The following is a 13,918-nucleotide window of genomic DNA, read 5'->3' on the forward strand; positions in this document are numbered from 1 at the left end:
ACAAATGTTTTTACTATGCACTAATTTCAAAGGTAATACCAGACACAGCACAGGGCATTTTTTTTACATATATTTGTATTTTAAAAAGAGTAGTTACATTTTCTTTTTCTGTTTTGCATACAAAATGTAAGTACAGCCAGCCGGTACTGCTAAGGTAATGCAGCCCTCATACTGGATTTAATTTGCAAGAATTTACCTTCTAAAACAAGATCTCAGTAGCCTGATTACTGGCTACCAAAAATACAATACAACACAACACAAACTAGGACAGAAGCAGACCCAAAGCACAGCTGATAAATTCTGAAACATTAAACAAGAGATTGAGATGCTTTATCAAGAGATTTGTGTAGCTTACACATACAAAACAGCAGATGTAGTATTTTAACAAAGTAATGTATAAGGAAGGCTGACAAGAAAGGAGAAATAAGAAGAAAAAAAAACAAAATAGGGTAGAAAATGAAAACCAAGAAGGAAAAAAAGTAGCCAATCAAGTAGTACGCTCAGTGAAGTTTTCTCAGCTCTCCACATGTTGAGGTAGAACACAGAAACCCAACTACCTTAAATGCACCTCAAACTCAAGAGTCAATTTAGGCTGGAAAAGATTTCTGGAAGACAAAGGACCCAGCACAGGCACCCAAAGCAAGGCTGCCCCCTGCTAGTCAGGTTGCTATGGGACTTGTGGAGTTCCAGGTATATTTGACGAAGGAGATTCCACAACATTTAAACCTGCTCTGGTGTCAGACCATCTTCTAAGCAGAATTGGTTTAGTTACAATTTAAGTGCTGCTACTTGTCCTTCTGTTCCCACTTGACAGAAGCATTTGGCTCTGTCTTGTCTGTAACTGCACGCTAAGTAGTTGAAGACAAGAGCAAAAGCTTTCCTTTGCCTTCTCAACCCAAATGCAGCGTTCTCTTTTCCTTCTGTAAGCCAAGTACTCCAGTCTCCCAATGAACTTTATGAAAACAGCCCTGAAACAGTTTCCCTTAGTCAAAAAGTCCTTTGCTAGGCTCATTCTACAATGTCACTCTCTCTTACTGTGAAACCAGAAAACTGGCAATCAGTGTTTAACAGCCCCCTCCAGCCACTGATCTGCAACAATCTCAGAGCTACAACCCAGGCTACAGTTCACCTGTCACCCCATGTCACACTGCTGACCCACACACGTCACTCAATGTCCACTGGGACCCTCAGGCCCTTTCTTTGCAAAACTGCTGTCTGTCCAGTCAACAACCTGGGGCCCTCACTTTCTGCACAGCTGATTAAGAATGTACAAGCATAGGATCAACAGTACTGCAATAAATACACCCTGAAGATCTTAATGTCACTACAGCAGAGATGGAAAGAGTCAGCATTAAAACAATTAGCTCATCTTAAAATGTTAGTTCTGTAATTCAGATAGCTCAAAACAAACACTTTCTTTTTAGAACAGTGGCTCATTTCCTACATTTTATCTATTTTTACCAATCACCATATTAAAAAACTGTAACTAAGTCTTACCTGGTGAGTTAGTTTCACTGTCTGTATCCATAGCAACTTCATCATAATTATCATACTGATATATGCCGCCTGCACTCTCTGTAGACTGCTTATCCAAAGACCATCTCAAGTCTGTATCTGAAGACTAAACACAGAAAAAAAGTATTTTATTTAGCTGGTCTTACATCATTAATTCAGAAATAAACTTTGGAAAAAGGCCCTTTCAATTTCTTTCTCTAATTGATTTTTATACACAATTTATTTAAATTATACAAGAAGAAACTAGGTATCACCATTTAATCAATTCCACTGCAGGTAGTTACCACACAAAATGACAGGAAGTTTTAAAACTGTATCTCTTGCAGGATTATGGGGTGGGGGGTGTTAGGATACACAGAGTTTTTAAACGTCTATTAGATCACTATATAGGTGAAGTGGCATGGTTATATATTTCTGAAAAACTGCAAAAGAATTAAATGCTTTATTATTTCTGTTAATCTGCCATGGCAACTACCAAGAATGCTTGAACTACCCTTACTAGAAACAACTCTCAGGTGAAGAATCTTTGTATTGTCCCAGAAGGAGCCAAACAGCACACTGAGACAAAGACAGAGACTGTCAACCCATAAATCAGATTGTTTAAAGAACTCCTAACACTATATGGTTGTCAATCAATGTTCAGGACTAAAAATATGCAGAACACTTCTCAGACTCCTCAACTTGTATCTTTCAGAGGCACACAGAAGACATTTTGGTAGCTTTTAGAATTTCTACTGTTTACAGTCAAACATGTTTAGTCTCAGTTTTCCATTCAGTATTACTATTAATATGATTCTTCCACAACATGACTTCAAACAGGGAGCCCCAATTCCCTTAGACGCTGTTTCATTTCTTCTTACAGCATTAGTACCTCCAAGCACTTGAAGCATCCAGCTGCAGCAGCTGGATTGCTTCCAGGCTGAAAGAACTAATGATGAAGGAACAGTCATTTTTTTCTGTAACATACCAATGTTTTAGAGACAGAACATTAGTTACTCAAGTGCTTTCTGCTAATCTCAATATGAGAGAACAAGAACAGCCAACAAGTGGAGCATGATGACCACTGCAGTAACTCTATTACTTCATCAATTTGACACTATGTGAGGCTAAAATAATCATCTTTTGTCTGGGCATATCCTGTGCCTTGACAGAATAGATTAAATACTACAATTAAAAAATACTACAAAGCAACCAAGCCCTCCAATGACATTTTCAAAGAAGCAAGCCACTGAAGTTGTATACACAGAAAAAGTTTGAAAATGTGGAGAAGAAAACCCTGATATCTAAGAGAAAAAAGCCAAAGAAGTTTCACTGATTGGTTAGCGTTAAATTACAGACTGCTCTTTCATCACAATGTTCAAAACATCTTTAGGAGAAAAATGCTTTACCATTGACTTGCAAATGTACAGCTCACACAAAACTGATTTTCTAAACCCAAAGGGAATGCTTGTCTAGCATGGAATTAAAACACAGTAAGCACTGAAGTATTTTGAGCTTTTCTTTCATTGCTCTATTTTGGTTATTCTAGGGGTGGAGAAAGCAGGGAGAAGAGCCAGCGGACGTAGACAGGATGGTGACATAAAACCAGGTGGGTCAAAACAGAAATCATTCATGAATACTAAACATAACACCAGAACACCATGAAAGAAATTTGTTACCCTGCTTCTTGATCTCCTCTTTCCTCCAACTAGTTTCATAAACCGATTGTACTGCTCTTCTTGATTTGAGAGGTCCCTAATTTTTCTGATTTCTTCTTCTCTCTTTCTTCTCTCCTCCTCTTCTTCTTGTTTCCTCTGGTCTTCCTCTTTCTGCCGCCTGTCTAGCTCCTTTTGCTGCTGCATCTTCTTTGATGTCTTTGGCTGTTGCTTCCTCAAAGTTTGCTTGCCTTTAAATAAAAAGGTATGTGATTAACTCCATCTTACCTAATTGGTTCCATCTAATCCTAGAATCTTCAAGAGCTTTCGAGTAAATGTGAGAAGGTTTAGAATGACTAAAGGTTCATTGTTCACATAACGGTTTTTTTGAGGCCACATCACTGACAGCCATTTCAGTAACATCAAACTTATTACCTGTAGTACTAGGTTTTTTTGTTGAATGTGCTTTTGTACTGGCTTTGACTTTCTGTGTCACACTTTTCGTTTTTGTTAATTTTTCCTTGCTTTCCTTCATCACCTGTTGTTCTTTTTGCTGCCATTTTTTACTAGCAGACTGAAGCGCAAGAAGCCTAAGCTGCAATTCAGACATCTCCTCCTCATCATCAAGCAGCTTCTTGAGAAGAAAACAGAAGAAAGGACAAGACAAAAAGTCAAGAAATATAATTTAACAACTTTTTCTTTACAAGGTCTTTTGAAATCATTCCCAAATATTTTTACTAAAAGAAAGCTCTAAAATCCTATTTTAAATGTCAAAATTGACAGTTCCTATTACTGGAATGTTTCTGGACTGTCATTTGGAAAAAGCCATCAAGAGTATCATAATGTAATCATGCCTTATCTATGGAGGAGTACTTCCTTACCTTTTCAGACGCAACATCCGAACCGCTAAGCTTTCGCACTGATGTTTGTTCTTTGTCTTCTGTACCTTCCAAGAAAGAAAATAACATATTTTTGAACAAGCCTTTTCTCATGAGACAGAGCTACATTAAAATGATAAATGAAATTTAATCTATACAAACATATTTTATCAGTATTGTTGATACATAGTATAAAACAATAGCAGGGGTACATGTAAGACCACATGAACAAACATTCATATAAAGTTGGCACGTCTGATAAAATCCACATCATGACAACATAAGCCTAAGGCAAGATTTGTCATTTCTTAGTAACTCTGTCTTAAGGTTCGCATGTACTTCCTCAAGAAGCAGAGAAAAACAGATTTGGAGACAAGGGGAAAAGAAGACTTCTTGTCATCTGTTTTACACTACCATCTCATCAGCTGCTGTCCTGAGCATCTCATATTTCACTGGCAGCTATTTTGAGCAACTGGTCTTTCTTTTGCAGAATTAAATATAAAGGCCCAAAGCTGAAGTAAGAACACACTTGCTCCATTTCACGCCAAAGGAAAACACAAGAAAGTTATTCCATGGAAATGAATAGTACAGTACTGTTTTCCTGCTAAACATTTAGATGGTAAAATATTCATTTCTTAGCCCTCCCTAAATATAGCCAACTCTCATTGTGTATATAAATATACACACACATATTAACATAGTATATTTTACATATAGCATACATAATGCTGTATATATTGCAGTATTACATACTCTATTATTTCAAGTAATCAGTAATATAATTGTCAGCAAAAAAATAAATACAGAATTTTTATATAACCATGCATATATACATTCATATGCATCAGAAGAAGGAAGGAATCATTTAGAGAAGCTTGGGGCTCTTTTCCTATATTAGTATTTCTTCCAAGAGATTCCTTCCCACAATTCATATTGGTGGAAAAATCAATTTGGATTCTGTACAACTTTAACTCTCCCTAGTATTTTATGAACGTTACATTCAGAAAGGCACTGTTTAAAGTACACCAAGACCTTCTACATAAACAAAAATGAAACTCAGAAAATGGTGAAGGTCTTCCTCCTTGCACATGAATGCATTTTTTAAAAATGCACATACAAAAGAACAGGAATATCTAATACCCATACGAGCTACAGAAAAGAATTGGAAAAAGTTGTTACAATAAGTAAAGATCCTAACCATCCAGTTCACAGGATGGAAATAGGAAGACAGATGGTACAGTAGTTTTTTGATGCAGGCATATGAAGGGACATTCTATACAAACCTATGTGCTCTTTCAAACCACAAGGGGACAACATGGACTCAACAGGCTAATGCGCAACATGAGGAGGAAAGCAGGGAATACTGTCAAGCCTGTCAGAGCAGCTGAACCACTGAGAACTAATTCCAGAGAGAGACTCAAACTTGCCTGAGTTTTAAGACAAGTTCCTCAACTTTTACAGGTCTGTAGAAATATCCACTACACCATTTAAAAATAAATAAAATGGGAAAATCATATTTTGCTGATTTCCCAATACATGCAGTATGCATTGTAGCAGTAAGGAGATTAATGTAGTATACAGTCACTTAATACACATGAATCTGCAATAATTCAAATCAAATTTTTCTTTGGAAGCCTGCATTATATTGTCACAAACATTCACTCACACATAATCTGCTACTTTCAGATCATTCATATATCACAGATTTCAGCATCATGCAAAAATTAGGTGCTCTTAATATACATATTACAGCATCTCATTTTCACTATCATATGAACTGTATTCTCAGCTTCAGTGCTTTTAAGTTTTGAAGCTGGATTTTTGAGACTGTTTTGCTTTTTAAACACCTGCTTTACTCCTGTCCTGCTACGTTTTCTTCCAGACTATTAGTTTTTCTTCTACTGCCAAAATTTATTGGTTTGCTTCATGTCTGTCAATAAAAACTGTGTGACATATTAAAGAATATCAGAATTTTTTTATTATTAATGGGAAACAAACAAGGGGGGGAAATTACCTGGAACAAAGTGGTTTGACTACTAATCATAATTTTTCTCTTTTGTTTTCTTTACAAGCTCTGTCTTCTAAATTCTCATTCTGAAGTTATACATAAATCATTCTGACTTTCAGTGTTCTAATCCTACCTTTCTTCATATTCCCACCAATTACTCACCTGTATTCTTATTCAATCCATTAACTACTTTGTCTCTTCCCACTCATATTAATAGTTTATACACACTGGCAAATTAACAAACATCAGATGACAAGTGATAGCCTCAAGCACCACCCTCAACCACAGCCAACACTTACTAAAACTATGTGAAGCCTTAACGGAGGAAGCTTAAGTCAGCTGCCTTATTTTGCTGCAGACTTAGTAGTAAGCTCAATGACTTTTACCACAGGTCAGCTGGATGTGATCACTTGTTTTTCGCTAACTGGTTAATGCATCTTAGCAATTACCCTCTTTAGACAGCAGTCCAGAACCATCTTTGACAAGACACTTCTTCTAGCCTTTGGCTACATTTCTTCTACAAATCCTTTCTATTCCTGGTCTGTGATTTCTTGACTGCTCATGAATATCAATAACGATCAAAACAATTCTCGTGAAAATATCTTATGGCATTAATAATGCCAAGGTCATGGGTTTGATCCCTGTATGGAACATTAATTGAAGAGCTGGACTTGACCCTTGTGGGTGTCTTCCAACTCAGAATATTCCATGATCCTAGTCTTACACTTAAGAAAACACACAAAGATGAAATGCAGAAAAAGGGATCTCTGAATGTTCTCTTTACAGCTAAAAAATAACCACATTTTGCTTCTGCAGAAAAGGACAAGGTAAAAGCAGAAGTAAAACTTTCAGTGAAAAGTCAATGATTTCTGCTGTGAACAGCAATTTAAACCTTCAAGTCTTGTCCTCATGCTTTCTGCCAAACAATCAGTCTAAGAAAACACATTATTTAAAATACAAATCCAAAGTAAAAACATGATTCCCACCATGTTTATGCAATGCAAGGAATTACACAACAAGTGTTAAGAACATTAAATCTTAAATTTGTAACATTTTACATTTTAATTACAGTAAAGTTTCCTCCAACACCTAATAAATATAATAGATAATAGCAGGCAAATAGAACTTCACAAGATAAAATAACTTTACAAGTATTTATTTACCTTGGCCAGATTCTGTTGGTTCAGATTTTTGTGAGGACTGCTTTGTTCCTTCTTTGCCTTTTTTTAATCTGCTTCTCTCGGCTGGAGTAGGCAGTTTTTGCCTAAGAGGTTTCAGTTCAAATGCCTGAAAGCCCATACCTGGATTTTTCTCCTCAGGAGGTACTTCTTTTACAGAGTCTGTTTTAATACTGTCATTTTCTACCGTTGTTTGGTCCTCAGTGTCCACTGTTTTTTCATTGTCTTGTTTCTCATTTTCTTCCCTGTTGCTCAAAGCCAGTCTTTCATCTTTATTAATGTGTTCAAGTTCTAGTTGTATCTGCTTATACTTTAAGAGCAGATCCTCAAAACTTTCTTCCACAGAGCTTTCATTTTTAGAAGAGTAGCTCTGCTTTCTTGATGGAGACCTTCCAAAAGTTTTGGCTGAATTACTGGTCAAGAAATTTAAGATAAGAACTTGTATAACTTAAAACAGTGGCAATAATACCACTGAAGACTAAATTAAGACAAACATAACTTATGATCATTCTCATATATTTTACCTAAAGGTTAGCTTGAAGAATATCGTTAATATAAGCAACATGCAAAAGCAGTAGCCATTATTACATATTGACAACTTAAACATTTTCTCAAACCAGCCATTTCAAATATCCTGCTTATGACAAGAAGGTCATGGATTGCTGAGGAGTCTCATCTCTTACACCATCCTCCTGGAAACAACAGCTGTTATTCTGAGATGATTCTCTATAACAGAAAGTCAGATTTCCAGAGTTCATAATTCCAGTACTGACTCCCCATTTGACATTCTGAAAAGGACAGGTTAAATTCTTTCTCATTTTATCCTTTCATAAAATGCCACATCTAGCCAAAGCACAATTACACACTGCACTAACTGCAGTTCAGCAAATGAGGTAAGGCATAGAAGAATCAATGAACAACCAAAGGGAAAAAAAGAAAAGAGAAAGACTTGCGACCAAAACATTCAGAAATGCCGAAGACAACTGGGAATTCCTAATTACTCAGAAAAGGTTGCTTATGAATGTCCAAGGCAAGCAGTGGAAATACTGTTAAGCAACTCTACCCAGAACAAAAGCTGTCACTCTTGGAGGTTCAACTCCTCTTACCTTTCCTCAAGACTTGAAAACTATCCTGTAAAATAATCATGCTCAAGGGCAAACCTTTTAGTATACCAAGTAAGGTTTCACTCAATTGACTCAAAGTATCAACCCCACTGTGATAACAAGTGACTCACACATCTAGTTATGCAAAATGCTTTTTCAACGTCATCTCTTAAAACAATAAAAGTAAAACTAAAAGCTCAAACAGGTGTTCTCTGAATGCAGACATACTGAATCCAGAGAAAAACATATTCATCTTCTGCTCACAAGCATCAACTACCTGAATGTTTCACAATGTTAAGTTCTAACGTAGGTTTGAAAAATCTCAGTATGTATCCTGCAAAAGCTACTTCCGTAATACCAGGAAATGTTTTGCTATACAATGCTTTCTCAAGTGTCAGCACAAAAAGCAGAAATTAGCAAAGATAAACTGCATAAAACCCAAAAAGCAATCAAACAATCTATAAACAGGCTGAAAACCCTAAAAGCTGTGAGCAGTATAACACCAAAGTATGTAATAAGCAAATTTGCAAAATTCCATTCCAACACATTTCTACTTCCAAAAAGCCAGTGACATTAGTGATTTTGTAAGCCACAGGAAATTCTGAAGTTAATTGAGTTTCCATCATTTATAAAAGTAAGTCTAACTGCTATTTGCTATTGAAATACTTCAATAGCTTCCCAAGTCATCTAGAGATGAAAAACAAGACAGTTTTGAGATGTTTGTTGTGCTCAGGATAATACAATTGCTAGAAGCTCCCACAATGGTGTTAACCAGAAATCCTGTGGTTCACATATGTAGAAAATTTTTTTATGCGGTTCTACACATAGAATGCAAGACTCCACAGAGTGCTGTGAAAGGCAGACAGGCATGTATATATTAAAACAACAACTGTGCTTCAATCAATTCAAGAGAAACTTCAGTGGAGAACCAAAATTAAGAAACTGGGGAGTTAGAAATGAAGAAAAATGTACACTGTGAAGAAGTCAGAATGGGTCAGAAAGCCCCATTTTGGTTCTACATTTTAGACTCAAATTCCACAATTCTCCATGCAAGAATTCCTGCAGAATTACTATATAACAGCTTCATGTTGAAGTTGCCAAGAATTGAACGAGAAAAGCTACCATCCCCAAAAAAGTAACAAGAATTAAGTGTTCTACCATGTTCTTTACTCCACTTACATATATATTCCTACAATATGTGGTGCAAAGCACAAGTTCCCAGCACAAATCAAGTAAGCAATCTCTGTCTTACCAGACTGTAATGGTTTAACCCCAGCCAGCAACTTATTATCACACAGCCACACTCTCACTCCTCCCTCCCCTCCACAGTGGGATGGGGAAAGAACTTGGAAAAAGGTAATGTGGGTTGAGGGAAAGCAAGTTGAAAAAAGAATAGTTCAATAATGGAAATCAAGTAAAGTAGCAATCATAATTTAAAGGGAGATTAAAAGGGAGATAAAAAGAGTGTGGAATAATGTCTAAAGAAGGAGGGTGATACAAAACGCAATTGCTCACTACCCACTGAGCAATGGCCAGCCCACCCCCAAACAGCAATCGGTGGCTCTCAGCCAACTCCTCGCCCAGTTATACACTGGGCATGACATTCTGTGGTATGCAGCACCACTTTGGCCAAGTTTGGGTCTCAGTTTTGCTCACTACCAGCTTCTTGTTCACCTCATCACTGGTAGAGCATGGGACACTGGAAGTCCTTGACTTAGTGTAGCCACAACTCAGCAACAACTAAAACACCAGTGTGCTGTCAACATTATTCTCATACTAAACCACAGCACCCTATGAGCTACTAAGAAGAAAAGCAACTCCATCCAAGCCAAAACCAGGACTCAAGACACTTAAAATATTTTACTTTCCTGAGGGAACTCCAAATACCATTCCAGGCCACAAGCCTCCTTTGCACCAGTTGATATGAAAGTCTCTTCTGAAGTCACATGCCAGTGAACTACACCGTTACTCCATTAATCTTACCAACATGGAGATACCTTAATATTTATTAATTCCCTGATATTGCTCCTATTAGGTGGCAAGGATGTGAAAAATACAGAAAGTAACTCATATTGAGGGAAAATCATGGACCTTCCTTAACCACATGATCCATGAACGACTGAATGTTCACTTATTAAAGAGGAAGAGTAACAGAACATTCTCTACCATGTTTCAACAGAGAGTGAATCTTCAGCACCAGGAATAAAAAAAACATTTTCAAAATTTTCATTTTCTACTTTTGGTTTGAAAATGGAATTACTGGTTTCTGAATGTTCTTTTAATTAAAAGGGAGAAGGAGACTCCACATCAGTATTAAGAAACATTGCAAGGTCTGTTTAAGACAATCTATACATTTGTCCTGCAAATTACTCCTTACACAGACAGTAACCACTTTCAGCTACTCAGAGTAACACTGCAAATTAAGAGACTTGAAAACTATTTTCAGTACTAAATTGTCTTACTGTGAAACCTTGGGCAAATCATATCTTCACTTGCTGCCTCTCAAGATAAAACCCTTGAATGAAGGGTTCCAATGAAGCCTTCAATAATAATTTAACTCTACCAGGTGAGATTAAATAAAAGCATCTCTACTGCTAGTTTACACATTCCACCCACATTTAAACAAAAAAAAAAACTGACATAAAGAATAATCTTGTATCTAAAACACAAGGATCCAAGAGATCAACCTGCACAGTCTAGCAAACACACATCCTTTGACTATTGATATGAAGACTAAAACACTGAAATTCTAGAGAACAGGATTTCACCACCATCTCTTTTGCTCAGTGTTTTTTACACTCATCTACATTTTCAGTTAGGCAACGGTGCAGTTACATCAAGTAACCAAGCTGCCCCAAGCTACACTCAGGATGTTATGTTTCTTCCTACAGCAAACAAGAAAAATTAGGGAAGCTTTTTCCACCACTTTCACAATTCCTGCTCCTAAAAGGACAAAATACCAGAACTCTGATAGTCAGCTAAATAACTCTTAAGATCAATCAGTGGGGAAGATTCTACAAGGAGTGGTGGGTACAGCTTTCATCTGAATGTCCGTATAAACTACTTTGTGTGTGCAGACCCACTTCAGCTTAGCTAAAACTGACTAACGCTAAACCTATGTGTAATAGCCTCTGAAGGGATGAAAGTGAAAATGAAAAAGAAGTACATCCTTCACTGCCCAATAAAGGAAATTAACAAGCTTACGGTTTCAGCTTTACAATTGTGACACTAATTATACACGTTAGAACTGCCGCACCACTGACCCCACTTCACAATATTCGCACTTGGGGCTAGGAAAACAGGCGCTCGGAATCCAACCGACAAAAGCTTCCTTTCAGGCTATGCTTTTTTCTTTTCCCCTATTCCCGACGGATCAGCCGAGCCACACGCCAGGTCACGGCGGTAATCCGACTTCCCGGCAGCCTCTCCTTGAGCAGGGCCGGCTGCCCCAGCCAACCCCCAGGATTAGCTTGGGAGCCTCCCTCTCCTCTCCCTCTCAGGCAGTGGCTGCGGAGTCCCACGGCCAGAGCGGCAGGGAAACGCGTCCCTTCCCAGGGCTTTCGGCCACGTAGCGCGGCACCGCCACACCCAGGCCCACCGCAGCGGCAGGAGGCTCCCCCCGCCCCCCGCTCACGTCTCAAGGATACATTTCCGAGGCGAGGGCTCCCTCCAGCCCTGGCTGCTACTGAACCCGGCGCCGCCTCCCCCTCCGGGCGGCCTCCCCGGAGGGTTGCCCGGCCGATCGCTCCCGCCTCGGCTCCGGCCCCAGCGCCCACCGCCCCGGTAGGGCCGGCCTCGGAAGCGGAACCGGTCCAGGGCGTTGTGGCTGCGCTCCCAGAAGGAGAGCCGGGGGCCCGTGTCGGAGTGCGAGCCCGGCGGCATCCGCGGCGCCGGCGGGTGGGAGCGGAACGAGTCCTTGGGCCGGTAGCCGCCGTGGCCGTGCACGTGTCCGGTGTCCGGCGGGGGCTGGTGCCGCGAGCGCGGGAAGGGCCGCCCGGGGGAGGACAAGGAGCCGCTCCCGTGGAGCCCGGGGGGCGGCCGCCGCCTCGAGTACGGCCTGCTACTGCTGCTGCTGCTGCTGCTGACGAGGTTGCCGGCGTGCTCGGAGCCGCCGCCACAGGGCCCGAAGCCATTGTTGTCATCGTCGCTGATCTCGCCGTCCTCCAGCTCCCCTTCCTCCTTCGGGGAGAGCCCACTGGGGTCGGGCGCGGCCGCCGCCTCCGCGGCCGCCATGGGCCCACGACAACGGTCTCGGCGCGCCCTGCGCCCCCTCCGCCGGCCCGCGCGGACTCTCGCGAGACCACGCCCCGTCACTCCCGCCCGGGAGGGGACAGACCGCGCTGCGTAAGAAGACGCGTGGGCGACGACCCTCTTGCAGGGCATCCTGGGTAATGTAGTTCTCCCCGGGCGAGGCCCTGTGAGGCATGACCGGGGCAAGCCGGCGGCTCAGCCTATCGCGTGGCGGCGGCGGGCGGTGGGCGCCAATGGGCGCGCTGCCCGCCATGTTGGTAGAGCAGGCGAGGGAGAAGGCCGCCATCTTATCGGAGGGCACGGCGCTACGGGGGCAGGGAGCGGCGGTATGGTGGCGGGCTGCCCTGCCCTGCCCTGCCCTGCCCTGCCCTGCCCTCTCCTCTTCTCTGTCGCGGGCCGGTCGGTGGCAGCTCCCCTTAGCGCTGTCCAGGCAGCGCCAGCTAAGGTGCTTCAGGGGCCTGGGACCCGCTGGGTGCTCACTGCGGGTGCTGGCTACCCGTTTCTGTTGGGGGGCCGTGTCCCACTGCTCCCCCCAAACACTGCGCAGGCTGCTAAGGGAGGGAGAGCAGCGGGTGTTCAGGCATCAACCCCCAGCACCCGCCCAGTAGCTAAACTAATGTTGAAATCTTTAAGAAGGCGACTTCTGCAAAGCTTTCCAGATGTGTAATTGCTTGGAAGTTCAGACTGGCCCTAATGCCTTCGGTGATAGAAATGACAAGCGAGCATCAGGGAGGGTAAAGCAATTGCATTAACACTTTCAATCATTAGTTTTAGTTTGTATCTCTAAGTAGCATTCTGTTGCTACCTAGTTTCGTTGTTAAAGAATGCAACATCCTACCGAGAGTGCTGACTGGAGAGAAGTGGCGGCTCGCATGTGCAGAAGAAACCACATTTAAATAAAGCCTTTCTAAGTCAGATTGGTGTCTCCTGTAAAGCTCACAAAACTTGACTTTTAAAACTGTGAAACCTGAGAGATTCTTTTCAATTACATATGCTAAATGTCTTTGCAGATTTGCCATGATTTTCAAACATAAAGAAAGACGGCTGCCTCTTTGTGCTTTTCCTGAGAGCAAATTATTAAGGGGTTTTGTTGGGTATTTTTTTGTGAGTAACGTGCTGTGAAATCACAAACACTAAAATAAAACTCAGTATTATGTTATTTATGTTCCTTTGCCTTCCTCTGTATTGGTTTAAATCCAACAAGGATAGAGAGAGTGGATAGTGCATATGCTTTGTGAAGTCCAAAATGTCATTCCAAACAAGCTTACTTTTCTTTGCTTAATACGCTTTTCATCCTCTTTTTTGTTCTAATTGGACAAACTATATGACTCAAAATAGAAAACATTGACTT

General features: G+C 40.7%; 1 protein-coding gene across 5 annotated transcripts in view; it reads right to left on the minus strand.

Annotated features, from left to right (window-relative positions):
- The window catches only part of ZFC3H1 (zinc finger C3H1-type containing), a 40,971-nt gene extending 28,342 nt beyond the window's left edge, over positions 1-12,629 (minus strand). For 2 of the 5 annotated variants that reach the window (XM_085044987.1, XM_085044961.1), the window contains exons 1-6: positions 11,964-12,629; positions 7,199-7,618; positions 4,031-4,095; positions 3,585-3,783; positions 3,174-3,400; positions 1,498-1,621 (exon numbers count right to left, since the gene is read on the minus strand). In XM_085044987.1, the coding sequence (XP_084901113.1) occupies positions 1,498-1,621; positions 3,174-3,400; positions 3,585-3,783; positions 4,031-4,095; positions 7,199-7,618; positions 11,964-12,549 (1,621 nt within the window). In that variant the 5' untranslated portion in view covers positions 12,550-12,629. The remainder of the gene's footprint in view (positions 1-1,497; positions 1,622-3,173; positions 3,401-3,584; positions 3,784-4,030; positions 4,096-7,198; positions 7,619-11,963) is intronic. The other 3 variants (XM_085044982.1, XM_085044977.1, XM_085044969.1) reach the window with 3 other exon arrangements.
- Positions 12,630-13,918: the final 1,289 nt, after the last annotated feature.

Source organism: Lichenostomus cassidix, chromosome 1Aa (genome assembly GCF_008360975.1).
Source record: "Lichenostomus cassidix isolate B80296 chromosome 1Aa, HeHo_3.0, whole genome shotgun sequence".
Taxonomy (NCBI): Eukaryota; Metazoa; Chordata; class Aves; order Passeriformes; family Meliphagidae; genus Lichenostomus; species Lichenostomus cassidix.